At 43.3% G+C, this 22,364-nt stretch overlaps 1 protein-coding gene across 2 annotated transcripts in view; it reads right to left on the reverse strand.

Annotated features, from left to right (window-relative positions):
- Window positions 1-22,364, reverse strand: part of xpo1b (exportin 1 (CRM1 homolog, yeast) b) — a 54,204-nt gene that overhangs the window by 15,345 nt on the left and 16,495 nt on the right. For both annotated transcript variants that reach the window (XM_072436466.1, XM_072436467.1), the window contains 13 exons: window positions 22,161-22,222; window positions 21,249-21,293; window positions 17,615-17,796; window positions 14,143-14,191; window positions 13,934-14,053; window positions 11,547-11,675; window positions 11,242-11,400; window positions 8,904-9,101; window positions 7,308-7,446; window positions 6,189-6,370; window positions 4,815-4,971; window positions 4,126-4,289; window positions 1,641-1,775 (listed from right to left, as the gene is read on the reverse strand). In XM_072436466.1, coding sequence (XP_072292567.1) covers window positions 1,641-1,775; window positions 4,126-4,289; window positions 4,815-4,971; window positions 6,189-6,370; window positions 7,308-7,446; window positions 8,904-9,101; window positions 11,242-11,400; window positions 11,547-11,675; window positions 13,934-14,053; window positions 14,143-14,191; window positions 17,615-17,796; window positions 21,249-21,293; window positions 22,161-22,222 — 1,721 coding nt within the window. The remainder of the gene's footprint in view (window positions 1-1,640; window positions 1,776-4,125; window positions 4,290-4,814; window positions 4,972-6,188; window positions 6,371-7,307; window positions 7,447-8,903; window positions 9,102-11,241; window positions 11,401-11,546; window positions 11,676-13,933; window positions 14,054-14,142; window positions 14,192-17,614; window positions 17,797-21,248; window positions 21,294-22,160; window positions 22,223-22,364) is intronic.

A 22,364-nucleotide genomic window follows, 5' to 3' on the forward strand; every position in this document is an offset into this window, starting at 1 on the left:
AGAAGTCATTCTGATACAAACAGCTCATCGTCATGACGACTGGTGGTGATATGTAACTAGTGAGTGTAAAGACAATATGTAAATGAGACTCATGCAAATAGTCATCTGATGATGATGATGATATGGAAGAAAGTTGTGACTTGGTGTTAATTAATTTGTTCAACAAATAATTTTATTTGCAAGTTTTCTATTTTATTTAGAAAAAAATTAAGAGTTCAAAAGTTGAATAGTTTTTTTAAAAATAGAATATTTACAAATACATTTGAAATAAATAATCTTGTTACATCAATGGAAAATATTGATTGTTAGTCACTTTTGTGTTTTGCTATGCAATTATCAAATTGCTATACAAATTTGAAAAAAATTGCGGATTGTGTAGCAGCACCGCTATACAAGTGAAAATCCTTACTCTGAACCCTGCATAGTTAAATATACCATGACTAAATGTATCAGTTATATCATAATTAAATGTATCATAGTTATATCATAATTAAATGTATCATAGTTATATCATAATTAAACGAGCCAGTTAAATATATCATAATTAAATATATCAATCAAATGAGCCATAGTTAAATATATCATAATTAAATGCATCATAGTTAAATATATTATAATTAAATGTATCATAATTAAACGAGCCATAGTTAAATATATCATAATTAAATATATCATAATTAAATGACCCATAGTTAAATATATCATAATTAAATGCATAATAGTTATCACAGTTAATCACAAATAAAGGTATCATAGCTAAATGCATCTAAATTAAATATTTCATAGTTAAACGTATCATAATTAAATGAACCATATTTAAATATATCATAATGTACCATGGTCAAATTTATCACAGTTAATCACAAATAAATGCATCATAGTTAAATGTATGTAGTTAAACATAGTTACATTTATCATAATCAAACGTATCATAATTAGATTTATCATATTTAAACATATCATAGTTAAAAAAAATATTGGACATTGATGATCCTGGCCATTTCTGTTACCTTTGTGGCCTGTGTCCTTTTACCTTTGTGGCCTGTGTCCTTTTACCTTTGTGGCCTGTGTCCTTTTACCTTTGTGGCCTGTGTCCTTTTACCTTTGTGGCCTGTGTCCTTTTACCTTTGTGGCCTGTGTCCTTTTACCTTTGTGTCCTTTTACCTTTGTGGCCTTTTACCTTTGTGGCCTTTACCTTTGTGGCCTTTACCTTTGTGGCCTTTACCCTTTTACCTTTGTGGCCTGTGTCCTTTTACCTTTGTGGCCTGTGTCCTTTTACCTTTGTGGCCTGTGTCCTTTTACCTTTGTGGCCTGTGTCCTTTTACCTTTGTGGCCTTTTACCTTTGTGGCCTTTTACCTTTGTGGCCTTTACCTTTGTGGCCTTTACCTTTGTGGCCTTTACCTTTGTGGCCTGTGTCCTTTACCTTTGTGGCGTGTGTCCTTTACCTTTGTGGCGTGTGTCCTTTACCTTTGTGGCGTGTGTCCTTTACCTTTGTGGCCTGTGTCCTTTACCTTTGTGGCCTGTGTCCTTTACCTTTGTGGCCTGTGTCCTTTACCTTTGTGGCGTGTGTCCTTTGTGGCCTTTACCTTTGTGGCCTGTGTCCTTTACCTTTGTGGCGTGTGTCCTTTGTGTCCTTTACCTTTGTGGCCTGCTGGATGATGCTGTCCCACACTTGGTTTGGCAGTAGCATGTACTTCTCGATGAGGTGCTCCTGAACGGCCTGGTCCGTCTGAGCTCCGATCATGTAGCCCACGGCTTCATAGAACGTGTGCACCTGGAGAAGAAGGACACCGTTAGATCCCACGGAACAAACCCAAAAAGCAGGACTAAAGCAGGTCTAAAGCAGGACTAAAGCAGGACTAAAGCAGGACTAAAGCAGGACTAAAGCAGGACTAAAGCGGGTCTAAAGCAGGACTAAAGCAGGACTAAAGCAGGACTAAAGCAGGACTAAAGCAGGACTAAAGCAGGACTAAAGTGGGTCTAAAGCAGGACTAAAGCAGGTCTAAAGCAGGTCTAAAGCAGGACTAAAGCAGGACTAAAGCAGGACTAAAGCAGGACTAAAGCAGGTCTAAAGCAGGTCTAAAGCAGGACTAAAGCGGGACTAAAGCAGGACTAAAGCAGGACTAAAGCAGGACTAAAGCAGGTCTAAAGCAGGACTAAAGCAGGACTAAAGCAGGACTAAAGCAGGACTAAAGCGGGACTAAAGCGGGTCTAAAGCGGGTCTAAAGCAGGTCTAAAGCGGGTCTAAAGCGGGACTAAAGCAGGTCTAAAGCAGGTCTAAAGTGGGTCTAAAGCAGGACTAAAGCAGGTCTAAAGCAGGTCTAAAGCAGGACTAAAGCGGGACTAAAGCAGGACTAAAGCAGGACTAAAGCAGGTCTAAAGTGGGTCTAAAGCAGGACTAAAGCAGGTCTAAAGCAGGTCTAAAGCAGGACTAAAGCGGGACTAAAGCGGGACTAAAGCGGGACTAAAGCAGGACTAAAGCAGGACTAAAGCAGGACTAAAGCGGGTCTAAAGCGGGTCTAAAGCAGGTCTAAAGCGGGTCTAAAGCGGGTCTAAAGCGGGTCTAAAGCGGGTCTAAAGCGGGACTAAAGCGGGACTAAAGCGGGACTAAAGCAGGTCTAAAGCGGGTCTAAAGCAGGTCTAAAGCAGGACTAAAGCAGGTCTAAAGCAGGACTAAAGCAGGACTAAAGCAGGACTAAAGCAGGACTAAAGCAGGACTAAAGCAGGTCTAAAGCAGGACTAAAGCAGGTCTAAAGCGGGTCTAAAGCGGGTCTAAAGCGGGTCTAAAGCGGGTCTAAAGCGGGACTAAAGCGGGACTAAAGCGGGTCTAAAGCGGGTCTAAAGCAGGACTACAGCGGGTCTAAAGCGGGTCTAAAGCAGGTCTAAAGCAGGACTAAAGCGGGTCTAAAGCAGGACTAAAGCAGGACTAAAGCGGGTCTAAAGCGGGTCTAAAGCGGGTCTAAAGCAGGACTAAAGCAGGACTAAAGCAGGTCTAAAGCAGGACTAAAGCAGGTCTAAAGCAGGACTAAAGCAGGTCTAAAGCAGGACTAAAGCAGGACTAAAGCAGGACTAAAGCAGGACTAAAGCAGGACTAAAGCAGGTCTAAAGCAGGACTAAAGCGGGTCTAAAGCGGGTCTAAAGCGGGTCTAAAGCGGGTCTAAAGCGGGTCTAAAGCGGGTCTAAAGCGGGACTAAAGCGGGACTAAAGCGGGACTAAAGCAGGACTAAAGCAGGTCTAAAGCGGGTCTAAAGCGGGACTAAAGCGGGACTAAAGCGGGTCTAAAGCAGGACTAAAGCGGGTCTAAAGTGGGTCTAAAGCGGGTCTAAAGCAGGTCTAAAGCAGGACTAAAGCGGGTCTAAAGCAGGACTAAAGCAGGACTAAAGCAGGACTAAAGCAGGACTAAAGCGGGTCTAAAGCGGGTCTAAAGCGGGTCTAAAGCGGGACTAAAGCGGGACTAAAGCAGGACTAAAGCAGGACTAAAGCAGGACTAAAGCAGGTCTAAAGCAGGACTAAAGCAGGACTAAAGCAGGTCTAAAGCAAGACTAAAGCAGGACTAAAGCGGGTCTAAAGCAGGACTAAAGCAGGACTAAAGCAGGACTAAAGCAGGACTAAAGCGGGTCTAAAGCGGGTCTAAAGCAGGACTAAAGCAGGACTAAAGCAGGACTAAAGCAGGACTAAAGCGGGTCTAAAGCGGGTCTAAAGCAGGTCTAAAGCGGGACTAAAGCAGGACTAAAGCAGGACTAAAGCAGGACTAAAGCAGGACTAAAGCAGGTCTAAAGCAGGACTAAAGCAGGACTAAAGCAGGTCTAAAGCAGGACTAAAGCAGGACTAAAGCGGGACTAAAGCGGGACTAAAGCGGGTCTAAAGCGGGTCTAAAGCAGGACTAAAGCAGGACTAAAGCAGGACTAAAGCAGGTCTAAAGCAGGACTAAAGCAGGACTAAAGCAGGACTAAAGCAGGACTAAAGCAGGACTAAAGCAGGTCTAAAGCGGGTCTAAAGCGGGTCTAAAGCAGGACTAAAGCAGGACTAAAGCAGGTCTAAAGCAGGTCTAAAGCAGGTCTAAACCAGGACTTAACTCCCTCAGTCTAGACCCCAACTGTGGGTGTGGCTGGTCCTGTCCACACCTGTTGCGGTTGCAGGTCACAGATGATGGTGTTGATGTTGTTCAGGATCTCGTCGATAAAAGGCATAACTTCTCCCACCTGGACCTGGATAAAATGGCGCCTGCATTTCTGAGCGATTTTAATAAAAGTGTCGCACGCCATGTCCTGCACGCCGTCGTGGGTCTCTGCGAGCCAGAAAGAAACAGAAATGATTCAAAAATAAATACTATTTACTAAAATAATAAAGCTTTGACTGTAAAATATAAAGCAGCAAAAAGCATAAAATTAAAAAAAATACAAAAAAAAATCGTGAGTGATAAAAAATATATTAAAAAAGCCAAGTTTGATTGCAAATAATACTATATTATATAATATTTTCAGTATAAAAAAAAAAAAAAGACTTTAAAACTCATTAAAAAACAGAATAAATAAATAAATAAAATAAACTCCAGAATTGTGACTTATAAAAACATTTTTTGTAACATTCAAATAATTTAAAAAAAACTTTCTGTTTGAGGGGTCAATATGGGTCCAATATATTGACCCTTATTATGAAAAAAATTAAATAACATACTACTATAATAAAAATGATAACATACTACTAAAATGATAACATACTACTATAATAAAAATGATAACATACTACTATAATAAAAATGATAACATACTACTATAATAAAAATGTTGTATTAAATTGTGTTTTTTCTGACCGTGCATGAATTCGAAGAGTTTGTTGACGACCGTTTTGAGGAACTTCCAGTGCGCCCGGAGGAAGCGCGGGTACTGCCCCACGATGTACATGATGTTGGAGGCGATGATGGCCTTGTTGTCTTTGCCTCGCTTCTGCTCGCACAGACCCAACAGGTCCTGGAAGACACGCAAAAACACCATACATTTACACGACCTGGTCCCTTTTTTCATTTAATAACCGTGGCATTGTGAACTTAAGACTGGCAAAAGGTTCTGCTTTTTTGTGTCTGCTGTATAATGCCAAGGCTTCGTGTGGCATTGAAGGAAGCGTGTGGCAACTGGACATGATTAAGGATGCATTACAGAACCGTGTGTCTGGATTAGAGCTGTGGCTGCATCTGTTTCACATTACTTTTATCAATTACAGTCCAAGCATCAAAACACACGTCTGAGCAGAGGTTTTGAGGACTATGCTGTTTAATGTGAGTGAAATCAGACCTTTGATGCCCGTTTAGCTCTTTTAAACATGTTTTGTTTGCGCGTACATGTCCAATAACTACCGTATTATCAGGACCTTATACTCCAGAGCGACTTATGATATCGTTAGTTATTTTCACACTGGCAACCACAAGAGGGCGCTCTAGGCTCTAAGCGACGCAGAAGAAAAATCTGCACTTCCTCTACCTCAGGAGTTTGTGGATTTGTTTAGAAGTGACACAGAGGAAGAAGAATTCAATGGATTTAGTGATTTGGGGTAAAACTGATGCTTTGGTAAACTTGTTAGCATGTTCTTTATGCTATAGTTATCTGAATAACTGCTAATATGTTACGTTAACATACCAGACACTTACCACAGTTCTGTCTGTGCGTCATGTAGCTGAAGGTGTTAGCGTTAGCATACGTCATGTAGCTGAAGGTGTTAGCGTTAGCATACGTCATGTAGCTGAAGGTGTTAGCGTTAGCATACGTCATGTAGCTGAAGGTGTTAGCGTTAGCATACGTCATGTAGCTGAAGGTGTTAGCGTTAGCATACGTACACCTATTCACCATGTTCTCTCATCTGTTATTATTTTAAACTGTATTTCAAGATCAAATGTCTGTCCTTGGTCTTATGTATTTTATCAAATAATGCGACTTATAGTCCGGAAAATACGGTACTAGTGTTGCATATAAAACCCGACAGTTCGGTTTTATTCCGTCACCTATTTTAATGTTATTGATAAATGTCGGAACCCTTTCATTCAGTTGTAGTTGAATGGTCGGAATCTTCTCACTCTGCCGGGCCAAGTGGAAAAAGTCTCAGATCGAGGGACGAACCCTGTGCATTGTGGGATGTATCGATCGTTATAGTATAGCCGCATGGTCATATTATGGGCGTATCTCTCGTGGCGCACCTTGATGACGGTGACGAGGAACCGCTTCTCGTCCTCCTCGTGCATGGCGCCGCTGATGGAGCCGATGGCCCAGCACAAAGTGTTCAGGTTCTTCCAGCTCCACTCGGTCCCGTTCACCTGGTTGTGAAGCTTCTCTGTCATGATGCGCTCGGTGTCGGCGTAGTCCAGATGAGTCAGGTACACTGAGGGGAGACGGACGGACAATTCAGTTACTTTTATAGTACATTATTCAGCCATACAGAGTCTCTCTCATGTTCTTGTACAGGTTTATAGTCTTACCCAGAGTCTCTCTCATGTTCTTGTACAGGTTTATAGTCTTACCCAGAGTCTCTCTCATGTTCTTGTACAGGTTTATAGTCTTACCCAGAGTCTCTCTCATGTTCTTGTACAGGTTTATAGTCTTACCCAGAGTCTCTCTCATGTTCTTGTACAGGTTTATAGTCTTACCCAGAGTCTCTCTCATGTTCTTGTACAGGTTTATAGTCTTACCCAGAGTCTCTCTCATGTTCTTGTACAGGTTTATAGTCTTACCCAGAGTCTCTCTCATGTTCTTGTACAGGTTTATAGTCTTACCCAGAGTCTCTCTCATGTTCTTGTACAGGTTTATAGTCTTACCCAGAGTCTCTCTCATGTTCTTGTACAGGTTTATAGTCTTACCCAGAGTCTCTCTCATGTTCTTGTACAGGTTTATAGTCTTACCCAGAGTCTCTCTCATGTTCTTGTACAGGTTTATAGTCTTACCCAGAGTCTCTCTCATGTTCTTGTACAGGTTTATAGTCTTACCCAGAGTCTCTCTCATGTTCTTGTACAGGTTTATAGTCTTACCCAGAGTCTCTCTCATGTTCTTGTACAGGTTTATAGTCTTACCCAGAGTCTCTCTCATGTTCTTGTACAGGTTTATAGTCTTACCCAGAGTCTCTCTCATGTTCTTGTACAGGTTTATAGTCTTACCCAGAGTCTCTCTCATGTTCTTGTACAGGTTTATAGTCTTACCCAGAGTCTCTCTCATGTTCTTGTACAGGTTTATAGTCTTACCCAGAGTCTCTCTCATGTTCTTGTACAGGTTTATAGTCTTACCCAGAGTCTCTCTCATGTTCTTGTACAGGTTTATAGTCTTACCCAGAGTCTCTCTCATGTTCTTGTACAGGTTTATGGAGTCTGTGTCCTTCATAAACTCTCGCACCACTTCTCCTTGGTCGTTCTCCACCACCAGAACCTCCTCGGGCTTCGCCATCCGACTCACCATCAACAAACGTACCTGAGACGAGACCAAACGATTTACAACAACCACAGCACAAAACGCCAAAGTCATAACACACAGCTTTTTAGACAGCCACAAACGTGTTCAGAAATACACTGGGTGCATTAGTTTAGCGGTTCTGATTTCAGTTTTCTCTCGAATGTTACTGCTCTGTGACGTGTTTAAAATGTGAACTTTGAACAGAATGACCTGCCGGCTGCTGTATACTACACTGACACTGACTATTAGAAGAAGCTCATTATTATTAGATCTTTTTCCAAAATTATTCAGCCATAAAACAGCCACAACACACAATATGGAGTTTGGAGGCCGAAATTGAGCTTTTTTGTGTGTTAAATGGCAATGATGCATTGTTTATGTTCAGGGAATTTATATTGACATCTATTTTATTGTTTTAAATAGGGCAAAATAAAGTCGTGATCAATCAATATGAAAGGAAAAAAGCTCAGGCTAACTTTAAATAATAATGTCTCTAAGGCTTTTCGCTGTCGCTCGCTGAGAAACAAAAACATTCTTCTCTGGTGTTGTTTTCCGTTTCACCAAACGGCGCCCACAGATCTGTGCTTTTGGTGAATGTTTAAACCACCACCTGTCGCCTCGATCTGCCAGAAGATTTGGCGATGTCCGTGATGTCATACTTCGCTGGGTTTACAAAGGGACACGTGTCAGGCGTTTGTTCTGGTAGAAATGATTAGATTATTGTTGCTAATACGATACGGTCAAATGTTCTCATCATCAGGCCCGTCGTTGTGCCCGAGATGAAAGCTGAAACGTCGAGGCTCCATAATGATATTTTCTTTGTGATTTTGTGGCAATATATAACATTTCAGTTGTATTTCAGCATTGAATAATTCATATAAATGACTCATAAATGATACAAACTGTCTGCTCTTTATTGATTAAAGCTCATGTTTATTCTTCCAATTAATCAAATACTTATTGCAAAAGGCTCATGATTGTGATGTGACGCAACAATACGAGTAAAGAAGAACCTCTTTTACACATTTCGTGAGTCGCTCGGTCATAAAACCTCTTTTCTCGACACACGGAAGGTTTCGAAGTCTGTGTACAGTTCAGAAAATATTATTAAATCGCTAAATTAATTTACGATTATTGGTTGCAATTAATCCATTTACTTGTTTTGCCCCCACAGTTTATTAAAATGCAAAGTAAACGTGGGACAACAGCAGAAATGAGAATGCCTCGAGTGATTTAGCTGAAGATTTGGGAGTGAATTATCAGTTTAATCTAAATTTTTACATATAAATACACAGTTTTCCGGCACTATTCAGACTGAAAAGTACCGGAAAACTGTGTATTTATATGTAAAAATTTAGATTTTTACATATTTCCCTTTAAGTCGACTAAATGATGGGCACAGACCGTCTTAAGTCGACCGACGCTCTGACCCCGGACGAGCCTTAGGGTGTTTGGGTGTTAACATGGCGCTTCACCTTGGACAGCACGGGCAGGTAGAGCTGTCTCCTCGGAGGCACGTCGAAGTGTTGGTTTCCCGTGAGCAGCGGCGACGTGGAGGTGGAGAAGGGACTCTCTCTGTACAGCTCGGCGGCCAGGTGGTTCCAGTACTCCAGGCAGATCTTGAATATCTCCGTCTCCTCCACCTCGGACACCAGCAGCATGTAGTGCAGCGCCTGCGGGAGGACACGGGCTGCTGAGAGCTCATCCACACATGGCACTTTGCACGCTTTATCCACAGTTGTTCTGAGCATACTCTGCATTTTGTGAATATATTTAGTGTTTATGCATGCATCAGTTAGTTTGTATTTGACTAGGAACTTGCTTAAAACAATGAATTCTAGTTTGTGAATTATTTCCAATGACGATGGCAATAAGACTTGACAGGTTTTTACAATTCTCTAATTTGTAATTTGTGTATTTATCCCTGTTGTGCATATAAATGACAGTTTTACACCAATTGAGCAGGTATTTGTGGAGAAAACGTTGAAAAATGTGTAAATTATATATATTTATACAAACAAACAACTTGTTTTGACTCTTTAAACATGAATTAAACAAAATAAAGTTCCTAGTGTGATGTCATCAATTACAAATTTGAGCAACATTAAAAATATATTCATCCCAACTGCGTTTTAGGTCAACAAGTAGTCCAACCTGTAGGGGGCACTTTAACATCCGACAGGTAAAATATCGATAATTATCGTACTATTTTACCTTTTAGTTTCTCCCTTCTGTCTCTTGATGTCTGTGAATCTGCTCGTTGAGCCTCAGCACTTTTAAACATTCTGTGATGCTAATGTTGCTAATGTTGCTAAACGACAACATACACAACAATTCCCTCTCAGACGATGCGTTATAAACTCTACATGTAATAACACTGTCCAGGTTAGTAAATTCACATATTGGATCCTCATTTTGGCTGTTTTGGGCACTTTCTTGGTGTGTTTTACTTGTTTTGAGTCGTTAATGTTCATAAACTGTAATCCACGGCTCGTTGTTTTTTCCGTTTTGACACTGGAACACAAAAAAAGTCTCTCCCACGTCCGAGCAGCATTTTTTCAATTCATTTCATTTTTTTTTTTCCAATTTATAATTTGGGGCTCAGTATTTATTGTTGTAACAGTGGTAATATATATATTTTAAATTATATCTTCTACTGCCTGGTTTGATTTTGTTATTTTTTGCCGTGCTATACCGTTTAATGATACAGTAAGCACAAAAAATAATTTCATTTACTGGGACAATCCTAGTAGTTCCAACATTATTGTAGTATTATTGCACCTATATTTTTTACTTAAATAAGAAGCACTATTTTATAATTTTCGGTTCATTGTTGGGATCAAGGAGCTCCAGGTTTTTCTCCCCAAAGCACAAAAACTATAAATATATCAGCAAAACAAATATTCCTTTTAGCTTCTTATTATAATACAGTTCAGAGAAACCCCCAAAACAGATAAAATAGCATCAATAACCAACACGTTTTAGTGAATAAGAGTGTCGTGATCAGCTCAATCAAACTGGTCGTTCAGTTTGTCTGTATGAAACAGAATGTGGGCCAATGTTGCAGCTGCAGTTGTAGAAAAGAGGAGGGTATTTTTATATTTATTTGACCCCTTTTCACTGGGAAAGTCCTATTTTTAAGGGCGAACCGGCGCCACAGGGAGAATTTGTGCATTTGGACAATTGTTAAGAGAAAGAGAAGGTGACGAGACCAAGTGAGAAGGTCACATCAGGAGCTCAGTGTGTAAAGTAAGTAGCGCCACCATTTTACACATGAACTCATTCAACCCAGATAATATAAAGAGTTTAAAGGCACGACAAAGGCTGTCCATGTTCTGTCCATGTTCTGTCCATGTTCTGTCCATGTTCTGTCCATGTTCAGCCCATGTTCAGCCCATGTTCAGCCCATGTTCAGTCCATGTTCAGTCCATGTTCAGTCCATGTTCAGTCCATGTTCAGTCCATGTTCAGCCCATGTTCAGCCCATGTTCAGTCCATGTTCAGTCCATGTTCAGCCCATGTTTAGCCCAGGTTTAGCCCATGTTCAGTCCATGTTCAGTCCATGTTCAGTCCATGTTTAGCCCATGTTTAGCCCATGTTTAGCCCATGTTTAGCCCATGTTTAGCCCATGTTTAGCCCATGTTCAGCCCATGTTCAGCCCATGTTCAGCCCATGTTCAGCCCATGTTTAGCCCATGTTTAGCCCATGTTTAGCCCATGTTTAGCCCATGTTCAGTCCATGTTCAGTCCATGTTCAGTCCATGTTCAGTCCATGTTCAGTCCATGTTTAGTGTCGTCGTGGTATGTTGGCAGACCTCCATGAGTGTTTCCCTCAGGTTCAGCCTCTTCTCGATTAGCTGCCCGTGCTCCTTCAGGAACGTGCAGAGGAACAGACTCAGGTTCTGGATGAAGTTCTGCTCGTCGTCTTTGCCGTTGGCGTAGGCCAAACGGATGTTCGTGTTCAGCGGCAACATCTGAAAAACAGAGGAAATGAATAAACAAAGAGAGGATTAAACTGATGAAGGATTGAAGATCACGTATGGTTGAATAAGTCAGAGTGGCTTCTTCGCTTCCTCTTGAGTTTTGTCCAGAGAAGCCGGATGCCCTGCCACTGACTCACCTGTTTGAGCTGACACATTGTGAGGGTGAAGAGCGACACAAACTGCTCCTCGTACTGGCTCACGCTCACGCCGGCGATCTCCGTCAGGCACTTCAAGGTCACGTTACGGAACATCGGCACGTTCAAAAACTGAGACGGGAAAGAAGAAATTTAACTGTAAAAGGAATTCTAAGATTTTAAGATTAAGAACTCGATTATAATAATACAACAATCAACCCTAAACTGAACATGCGTTCATCTGCGTGACTTCACTTTATCATTCAGAAAGTTTGATTTAGTAAAACTGGTCTCAAACTACAGGAATGGTGTTCCAGGGTTGGTCCAAATTTGGTCCAGGTTTAGCTCAAGTTTAGCCCAAGTTTAGTCCAGGTTTAGTCCAGGTTTAGTCCAGGTTTAGTCCAGGTTTAGCCCAGGTTTAGCCCAAGTTTAGTCCAGGTTTAGCCCAGGTTTAGCCCAGGTTTATCCCAGGTTTAGCCCAGGTTTAGCCCAGGTTTAGCCCAGGTTTTCCTCTCTCTCTGGTCTGGACTTTTCTTTCTCTGGAAGCCTGGACTTCTCCTCTCTCTCTCTTTGGTCTGGACTTCTCTCTTTGGTCTGGACTTCTCTCTTTGGTCTGGACTTCTCTCTTTGGTCTGGACTTCTCTCTTTGGTCTGGACTTCTCTCTTTGGTCTAGACTTCTCTCTTTGGTCTAGACTTCTCTCTTTGGTCTGGACTTCTCTCTCTGGTCTGGACTTCTCTCTCTGGTCTGGACTTCTCTCTCTGGTCTGGACTTCTCTCTCTGGTCTGGACTTCTCTCTCTGGTCTGGACTTCTCTCTCTGGTCTGGACTTCTCTCTCTGGTCTGGACTTCTCTCTCTGGTCTGGACTTCTCTCTCTGGTCTGGACTTCTCTCTCTGGTCTGGACTTCTCTCTCTGGTCTGGACTTCTCTCTCTGGTCTGGACTTCTCTCTCTGGTCTGGACTTCTATCTCTGGTCTGGACTTCTATCTCTGGTCTGGACTTCTATCTCTGGTCTGGACTTCTATCTCTGGTCTGGACTTCTCTCTCTGGTCTGGACTTCTCTCTCTGGTCTGGACTTCTCTCTCTGGTCTGGACTTCTCTCTCTGGTCTGGACTTCTCTCTCTGGTCTGGACTTCTCTCTCTGGTCTGGACTTCTCTCTCTGGTCTGGACTTCTCTCTCTGGTCTGGACTTCTCTCTCTGGTCTGGACTTCTCTCTCTGGTCTGGACTTCTCTCTCTGGTCTGGACTTCTCTCTCTGGTCTGGACTTCTCTCTCTGGTCTGGACTTCTCTCTCTGGTCTGGACTTCTCTCTCTGGTCTGGACTTCTATCTCTGGTCTGGACTTCTATCTCTGGTCTGGACTTCTCTCTCTGGTCTGGACTTCTCTCTCTGGTCTGGACTTCTCTCTCTGGTCTGGACTTCTCTCTCTGGTCTGGACCTCTCTCTCTGGTCTGGACTTCTCTCTCTGGTCTGGACTTCTCTCTCTGGTCTGGACTTCTCTCTCTGGTCTGGACTTCTCTCTCTGGTCTGGACTTCTCTCTCTGGTCTGGACTTCTCTCTCTGGTCTGGACTTCTCTCTCTGGTCTGGACTTCTCTCTCTGGTCTGGACTTCTCTCTCTGGTCTGGACTTCTATCTCTGGTCTGGACTTCTATCTCTGGTCTGGACTTCTATCTCTGGTCTGGACTTCTATCTCTGGTCTGGACTTCTATCTCTGGTCTGGACTTCTATCTCTGGTCTGGACTTCTATCTCTGGTCTGGACTTCTATCTCTGGTCTGGACTTCTATCTCTGGTCTGGACTTCTCTCTCTGGTCTGGACTTCTCTCTCTGGTCTGGACTTCTCTCTCTGGTCTGGACTTCTCTCTCTGGTCTGGACTTCTATCTCTGGTCTGGACTTCTATCTCTGGTCTGGACTTCTATCTCTGGTCTGGACTTCTCTCTCTGGTCTGGACTTCTCTCTCTGGTCTGGACTTCTCTCTCTGGTCTGGACTTCTCTCTCTGGTCTGGACTTCTCTCTCTGGTCTGGACTTCTCTCTCTGGTCTGGACTTCTATCTCTGGTCTGGACTTCTCTCTCTGGTCTGGACTTCTCTCTCTGGTCTGGACTTCTCTCTCTGGTCTGGACTTCTCTCTCTGGTCTGGACTTCTCTCTCTGGTCTGGACTTCTCTCTCTGGTCTGGACTTCTATCTCTGGTCTGGACTTCTATCTCTGGTCTGGACTTCTATCTCTGGTCTGGACTTCTCTCTCTGGTCTGGACTTCTATCTCTGGTCTGGACTTCTATCTCTGGTCTGGACTTCTATCTCTGGTCTGGACTTCTATCTCTGGTCTGGACTTCTCTCTCTGGTCTGGACTTCTATCTCTGGTCTGGACTTCTATCTCTGGTCTGGACTCACCTTATACACTAAAGTGCTGATGAGCTTCGTTTCAAAGATGTAACCCAGAGGAATCCAGTTCAGGAAGCGCAGCAGAGTCTCCAGAGTGGCGTGGACCAGAGGAGCATTCTGGGAGTTCTCCTGCAGAGCGACAATACGAAAACCAACAGATCAGATACAGACAATTTAAAATATGTGTAATAAAGTCTGAAAGATTCAACGGGACGTACCATGACAAACTGACAGAGCTGGAAAATCTGGGAGAATTCGTTGCACATGCTGAAAAATAAAACAGATTTAATGAGCACGAGCCTTGTCCAAAGAATGTATTTATACGGTAGGTTATTAAGTTCTTAAATAAATTGATTCATTAATCTGGTTGGGTGAGGGTGACATAAGAACAGAGCAACAGCCGTCACACTTGAGTTTGAGTGAAGAGGTTGAGACCAAAACAAGCTCAGTCGAATTTGCAAACAGGTCATTTTTCCTTACATTTGCATTCAACATCCAAAGTAGGTCCACGTTTTATCGGTTTCAAACTGTGTCATAGCTCATGTTTTAGTTGTTGTGATCGTGACGTACATAAAGTCGTGTTTCTCCGGTCTCTCTTCGCACAGACTGTCCTCGATCGTGACGTACATAAAGTCATGTTTCTCCGGTCTCCCTTCGCACAGACCGTCCTCGATCGTGAAGTACGTAAAGTCATGTTTCTCCGGTCTCTCTTCGCACAGACCGTCCTCGATCGTGACGTACATAATGTCATGTTTCTCCGGTCTCTCTTCGCACAGACCGTCCTCGATCGTGACGTACATAAAGTCGTGTTTCTCCGGTCTCCCTTCGTACAGACCGTCCTCGATCGTGACGTACATAAAGTCATGTTTCTCCGGTCTCTCTTCGCACAGACCGTCCTCGATCGTGACGTACGTAAAGTCATGTTTCTCCGGTCTCTCTTCGCACAGACCGTCTTCGATCGTGACGTACGTAAAGTCGTGTTTCTCCGGTCTCTCTTCGCACAGACCGTCCTCGATCGTGACGTACATAAAGTCATGTTTCTCCGGTCTCTCTTCGCACAGACTGTCCTCGATCGTGACGTACATAAAGTCATGTTTCTCCGGTCTCTCTTCGCACAGACCGTCCTCGATCGTGACGTACATAAAGTCATGTTTCTCCGGTCTCTCTTCGCACAGACCGTCCTCGATCGTGACGTACATAAAGTCATGTTTCTCCGGTCTCTCTTCGCACAGACCGTCTTCGATCGTGACGTACATAAAGTCATGTTTCTCCGGTCTCTCTTCGCACAGACCGTCCTCGATCGTGACGTACATAAAGTCATGTTTCTCCGGTCTCTCTTCGCACAGACCGTCCTCGATCGTGACGTACATAAAGTCGTGTTTCTCCGGTCTCCCTTCGTACAGACCGTCCTCGATCGTGACGTACATAAAGTCATGTTTCTCCGGTCTCTCTTCGCACAGACCGTCCTCGATCGTGACGTACGTAAAGTCATGTTTCTCCGGTCTCTCTTCGCACAGACCGTCTTCGATCGTGACGTACGTAAAGTCGTGTTTCTCCGGTCTCTCTTCGCACAGACCGTCCTCGATCGTGACGTACATAAAGTCATGTTTCTCCGGTCTCTCTTCGCACAGACTGTCCTCGATCGTGACGTACATAAAGTCATGTTTCTCCGGTCTCTCTTCGCACAGACCGTCCTCGATCGTGACGTACATAAAGTCATGTTTCTCCGGTCTCTCTTCGCACAGACCGTCCTCGATCGTGACGTACATAAAGTCATGTTTCTCCGGTCTCTCTTCGCACAGACTGTCCTCGATCGTGACGTACATAAAGTCATGTTTCTCCGGTCTCCCTTCGCACAGACCGTCCTCGATCGTGAAGTACGTAAAGTCATGTTTCTCCGGTCTCTCTTCGCACAGACCGTCCTCGATCGTGACGTACATAAAGTCATGTTTCTCCGGTCTCTCTTCGCACAGACCGTCCTCGATCGTGACGTACATAAAGTCGTGTTTCTCCGGTCTCCCTTCGTACAGACCGTCCTCGATCGTGACGTACATAAAGTCATGTTTCTCCGGTCTCTCTTCGCACAGACCGTCCTCGATCGTGACGTACGTAAAGTCATGTTTCTCCGGTCTCTCTTCGCACAGACCGTCTTCGATCGTGACGTACGTAAAGTCGTGTTTCTCCGGTCTCTCTTCGCACAGACCGTCCTCGATCGTGACGTACATAAAGTCATGTTTCTCCGGTCTCTCTTCGCACAGACCGTCCTCGATCGTGACGCACATAAAGTCATGTTTCTCCGGTCTCTCTTCGCACAGACCGTCCTCGATCGTGACGTACATAAAGTCATGTTTCTCCGGTCTCTCTTCGCACAGACCGTCCTCGATCGTGACGTACATAAAGTCGTGTTTCTCCGGTCTCCCTTCGTACAGACCGTCCTCGATCGTGACGTACATAAAGTCATGTTTCTCCGGTCTCTCTTCGCACAGACCGTCCTCGATCGTGACGTACATAAAGTCATGTTTCTCCGGTCTCTCTTCGCACAGACCGTCCTCGATCGTGACGTACATAAAGTCATGTTTCTCCGGTCTCTCTTCGCACAGACCGTCTTCGATCGTGACGTACGTAAAGTCGTGTTTCTCCGGTCTCTCTTCGCACAGACCGTCCTCGATCGTGACGTACGTAAAGTCGTGTTTCTCCGGTCTCCCTTCGTACAGACCGTCCTCGATTGTGACGTACGTAAAGTCATGTTTCTCCGGTCTCTCTTCGCACAGACCGTCCTCGATCGTGACGTACGTAAAGTTGTGTTTCTCCGGTCTCTCTTCGCACAGACTGTCCTCGATCGTGACGTACATAAAGTCATGTTTCTCCGGTCTCTCTTCGCACAGACCGTCCTCGATCGTGACGTACGTAAAGTCGTGTATCTCCGGTCTCCCTTCGCACAGACCGTCCTCGATCGTGAAGTACGTAAAGTCATGTTTCTCCGGTCTCTCTTCGCACAGACCGTCCTCGATCGTGACGTACATAAAGTCGTGTTTCTCCGGTCTCTCTTCGCACAGACCGTCCTCGATCGTGACGTACGTAAAGTCGTGTTTCTCCGGTCTCCCTTCGTACAGACCGTCCTCGATTGTGACGTACGTAAAGTCATGTTTCTCCGGTCTCTCTTCGCACAGACCGTCCTCGATCGTGACGTACGTAAAGTTGTGTATCTCCGGTCTCTCTTCGCACAGACCGTCCTCGATCGTGACGTACATAAAGTCGTGTTTCTCCGGTCTCTCTTCGCACAGACCGTCCTCGATCGTGGCGTACGTAAAGTCGTGTTTCTCCGGTCTCCCTTCGTACAGACCGTCCTCGATCGTGACGTACGTAAAGTCGTGTTTCTCCGGTCTCTCTTCGCACAGACCGTCCTCGATCGTGACGTACGTAAAGTTGTGTTTCTCCGGTCTCTCTTCGCACAGACCGTCCTCGATCGTGACGTACATAAAGTCGTGTTTCTCCGGTCTCTCTTCGCACAGACCGTCCTCGATCGTGACGTACGTAAAGTCGTGTTTCTCCGGTCTCCCTTCGTACAGACCGTCCTCAATCGTGACGTACATAAAGTCATGTTTCTTTGGTCTCTCTTCGCACGGACTGTCCTCGATCGTGGCGTACATCCTGTGTCAGTGTCGTTTTTTCCCCGGAGCTCGTTCGTACCTGTCCTTGAGGTGCTTGGCTTTGACCTGTGTCATCTGCCCGCTGCTGAAGTCGAACACCTCTTCGCTCAGCAGCTTCAGGATCACCATGTTGTTCTGACAGAGGCTCTCGCTCGTCCGACTCGCGCCCACGATGTCGCTGATGAAGGTGGGCCAGTGCTTGGGCCACTCCTGCTTCAAGATCTGCGCGGACACAGAAAGACGTTTTAAATTAGAATATCTCACATCTATTTTACAACTGCAACTTTAAACGTCTAGGATGGTCAAGATCGGTCAATTAATAAATAGTAACGTTCACGCTTCATGCCAATAATTGTCTAAAAACTAAGAAAACTAAGCAAAAGCAAAAGTATTTCTGAATTCTAAGTTCTAAAATTCAAGTTGGCTTAGAGCAATAGGTAAACATTTGTGTGTGCTGTGGTTTTCTATAATTAATCAAAAAAGGAAAGGCGATTATGCAATATGTTTTATGAAATAGTATTTTTGATACGAAAAGTTGGGCTGCTAAACAATTATTTCTATTGAACATTGAGCCTTTTTACATTATCCACCAGAAAAAGGTGAAACATGGTGATTGAAAGCTTCTAGATAGAGAATATTTATGAATAAAGGGTATTAGTGATGAAAATTATTAACAGTTTATTCTTTTTTAAGACATTTTGACTGAATAACGCTGATGTCTTTAGTGTTTCTAAGTCTCTAAAGGCCAGATAATGCTTACAATTATAAAAATATGACTGATTGTTTTTGATCACATCATGGTAAAACGTGAGCTATGCACACATTTGGTGACATAAATCAGGGCCAAACGCTTCCTAGATGGTTGCATATCGTTGAAGGTCCACTCTCGGCCTATATTTAGTCCTCAATCTGCTGCGTCTGTAATGAGCAGCGTGGAGTACGGAAGCCCCTGGAGGCCAAAACGCTGTGGGTTTGCGGTGACGTCAGGGCTGAGTCACTCTGGCGTTAATGCAAAGTCACGGTCTGTGCTCTGTGCTGGACCGGTGTGTAAATGTGTTCAGCCATCATCATGTGGACTGTGCATCATCTATGAGACACTTTCTATGACAAACAGATGGATTATTGAATCAAAATGTTGAAAAAGATTCAGATTTTAATGAACTGGGGATGTCACGATATCAAATGTTCGTGTAACGATTATTGTGAGGGAAAAACTTCACGATTTAACGATTATTCACGATCTTTAATTGTGTTTTGTGTTATTGTTACTCAAATTTGCAACAGACTTTATGAAAATGTGGCTCAAATATGTGAAGAAGTTTTTTTTACATTCAGATCTATTTTTTTTATCTAAAATTGAAATGAAATTACTAAATTTTGCTTCTAAAATTGTCACGATCATTATTTTGTTGGTTGTGACCTGAATAATCCTTAAACCTTGAATAAATCTGACTTGGAATAAGATAAACAAATCCTGTGCCAGGAGTCACCGCCCTGGTGCCCGTCTCTGTCGCCCGCGTGGACCCGATCTAAATATAGAACCGTCCAAAGCTTCGTGTTCCGCCAAAAACTCCACCGGGGTCATTTATCTGAGAGCCGGGCGTAACATCAGTAACAGCGCATGGGTAAGGGACACATGGGTAAGAGACGCATCGGTAACAGCGCATGGGTAAGGGACACATGGGTAGGAGACGCATCGGTAACAGCGCATGGGTAAGGGACACATGGGTAGGAGACGCATGGGTAAGAGACGCATGGGTAAGAGACGCATGGGTAAGAGACGCATGGGTAGGAGACGCATGGGTAAGAGACGCATGGGTAAGAGACGCATGGGTAAGAGACGCATGGGAAAGGGACGCATGGGTAAGAGACGCATGGGTAAGGGACGCATGGGTAAGGGACGCATGGGTAAGGGACGCATGGGTAAGGGACGCATGGGTAAGGGACGCATGGGTATGGGACGCATCGGTAAGAGACGCATCGGTATGGGACGCATCGGTAACAGCGCATCGGTAAGAGACGCATCGGTATGGGACGCATCGGTAACAGCGCATCGGTAAGAGACGCATCGGTATGGGACGCATCGGTATGGGACGCATCGGTAAGAGACGCATCGGTATGGGACGCATCGGTAACAGCGCATTGGTAAGGGACGCATCGGTAACAGCGCATCGGTATGGGACGCATCGGTAACAGCGCATTGGTAAGGGACGCATCGGTAACAGCGCATCGGTAAGGGACGCATCGGTATGGGACGCATCGGTATGGGACGCATCGGTAAGGGACGCATCGGTAAGAGACGCATCGGTAAAAGCACATGGGTAAGAGACGCATCGGTAAGAGACGGGCGCAGACTGAGCGTACTCCTGTCATCAGGGAAGAAGTCCATCATGAAAAATGGAACTATTAAACCTGGGCCGACATCATCATGTGACGGGAAATGACAGAAGGACTGACGCTCTGTGAGAAAACGCTAAAAAGACCATCATAACCAGTACAATCTGGTGTCATTGTCTCTCCTCCTGCCCCACGTGAACACCTTTGTATAAAAACTAAATAAAACACACTAAAGACTTTCTGTTTCCCTTGGATTTATTCATTCATTTGTGATTAATTTCCAGAACAGAATCAACATATGGAGGAAAAAAAAAACACCTTTGGACTAAATCTGACAGACTCTGGACTTAATGGAACTCTTATTTATGACCTATAACCTCCGTTAATCCTTATTTTCCTTATTATTATCCTTACTTTGTTTCTCTCTGGTCCTGGTTTTGCTTCATAGAGAGCAAACGACCAAAAAACAAACACAATCTAAATATCACTTGGACCACAGCTGAAAGAAACATACTGAACATTGTCACTTGTCATCTGCCTAATCTCGCCTAAAACGACCTCCGTCTCCTCCGTTCTCCATTTCGTTCCTCGTCTGCGTGCGATGGGTAAGCTCCTCCCCTCAGGCACAGTCTGTGTCCTAAGCTCCTCCCCTCAGGCACAGTCTGTGTCCTAAGCTCCTCCCCTCGGGCACAGTCTGTGTCCGGCCGGTCGTAAACAGCTCCGAGGTGAATTAAGAGAGCAGCGTTTTTTGTGCCAAGAGCGTCGTTAAACGGTCGAGAAGCAGAGAAAGACGGAGCTGCGCCGAGTCAAAAGCCACTTCAGTGAATACAGTTTAACGGCTCAAAACGGCTCAAAACGACCCAAACTGGGATTGTTCTGACAAATGTCGAAATTTAGGTTTAAAATGTGAGCTTTGAGCAAAATTCTACAATTATTATTATTTTCCTTTTTTTTTTTAAATAACAGAACAGCAAAGAATAAAATAAAAAAATAAAATAAATAAAATAAATAAAATAAATAAAATAAATAAAATAAATAAAATAAATAAAATAAATAAAATAAATAAAAACATGACAAAATTTAGGTTTAAAATGTGAGCTTTGAGCAGAATTCTACAATTATTATTATTTTCTTTTTTCTTTTCTTTTTTTAAAATAACAAAACAGCAAAGAATGAATAAAATGAATAAAAACATGACATGAGACATGAAAAAGTAAAATAACATTTATATACATACATGTACATTAAAATGGAAATAGAAGCAGAACGAATCCTACAGTTAAATCTCATTCAGGGACATTGAGAAGTCGTGAATAAAAGCAGCAAAAGCGTCTTACCTGAACCAGGATCATGTTCAGCTTCCCAATGTACACCTTTTCTTTCTAAAATAAAACACAAACAACACGAATTAGTCTAGTTTTGTTGAATAAATGTTTAATATCGATAATTATTCATATTGAACTCTGATGACATGTTTGCATGAAAGTGTGAACGTTTTAGTCCATAATAGTTTTAGCAAACGAGAAAAGATCAAATGTGTTGCTTCATGATTATGTACAGACGTCTGTTTTATCCGTTTATGTTTTCTTATTTGATGGAAATATTAGTACTTTAGTTGACAAAAATATCTACTTTTAGTCATTTTTCATAGACAGAAATGCCCCTCAGATCTTTTTTTGTTGTTGCCTTTTTTCATTTACTCGTAAGCAGCCATGTTTGTTTGGAAACTGACGGCCCGTGCCTGTCACCGATAGGCTAATCCACCTGTGGATCACGCCCATCTGAACTCTGGGAGATTACGCCGTGACCAGAGAGACATCATTCTGGATTTACCACACCCGAGTCGGAGCCGGTGGAAACGTGCCTCCGGAAAGACACGGAACACACTTTATTATTGTCATTACTGTCCACGACGCTTCCGTAGAAAAATCTAAGTAAATAGTGTAAAAATATGTTGGCAGTGAAGAACTTTGCAGGTTTTTATACTGAAAACAAATCAAATAAACTGTAATTTCTGTTATAATTAGAATAATGTTTGTGGAAATACTCTTGTGGTTCGGTGCAGGTGAAACTCTATTGAACGTTGTGTTTTTGCTGTTTCAAGACTTGTTTTGACCATATTTAAATACAACAATGACGCATGTAGGGACAGGGTAAAGTGTTTTATGCAGGGACAATATCATGGTGGATTTGGCATTTCCAAAACCGCAGCTTTAATAATAATCTTGTAGACTTTTTGGAACACTCACCTCCACAGTTGAAGCGTCTGAAGAAGTCTTGATAATGAGGCCCACAACATACTTTTTTATACCTGTCAAAATCAGAGGGGAAAACTGGAGTTAGTTCAATGCTAAACGTGCAAATATGGTCTTTTTCAAAAGCAAGTAAAAGCATTAACACTCTGGACTAAATATATTGAAGTAAAATGGGAAAGATAGTTGTTTTGACAGATG

Source organism: Eucyclogobius newberryi, unplaced genomic scaffold (genome assembly GCF_026437365.1).
Source record: "Eucyclogobius newberryi isolate DKJ021-1_F unplaced genomic scaffold, fEucNew1.0.hap1 SCAF_8, whole genome shotgun sequence".
Taxonomy (NCBI): Eukaryota; Metazoa; Chordata; class Actinopteri; order Gobiiformes; family Gobiidae; genus Eucyclogobius; species Eucyclogobius newberryi.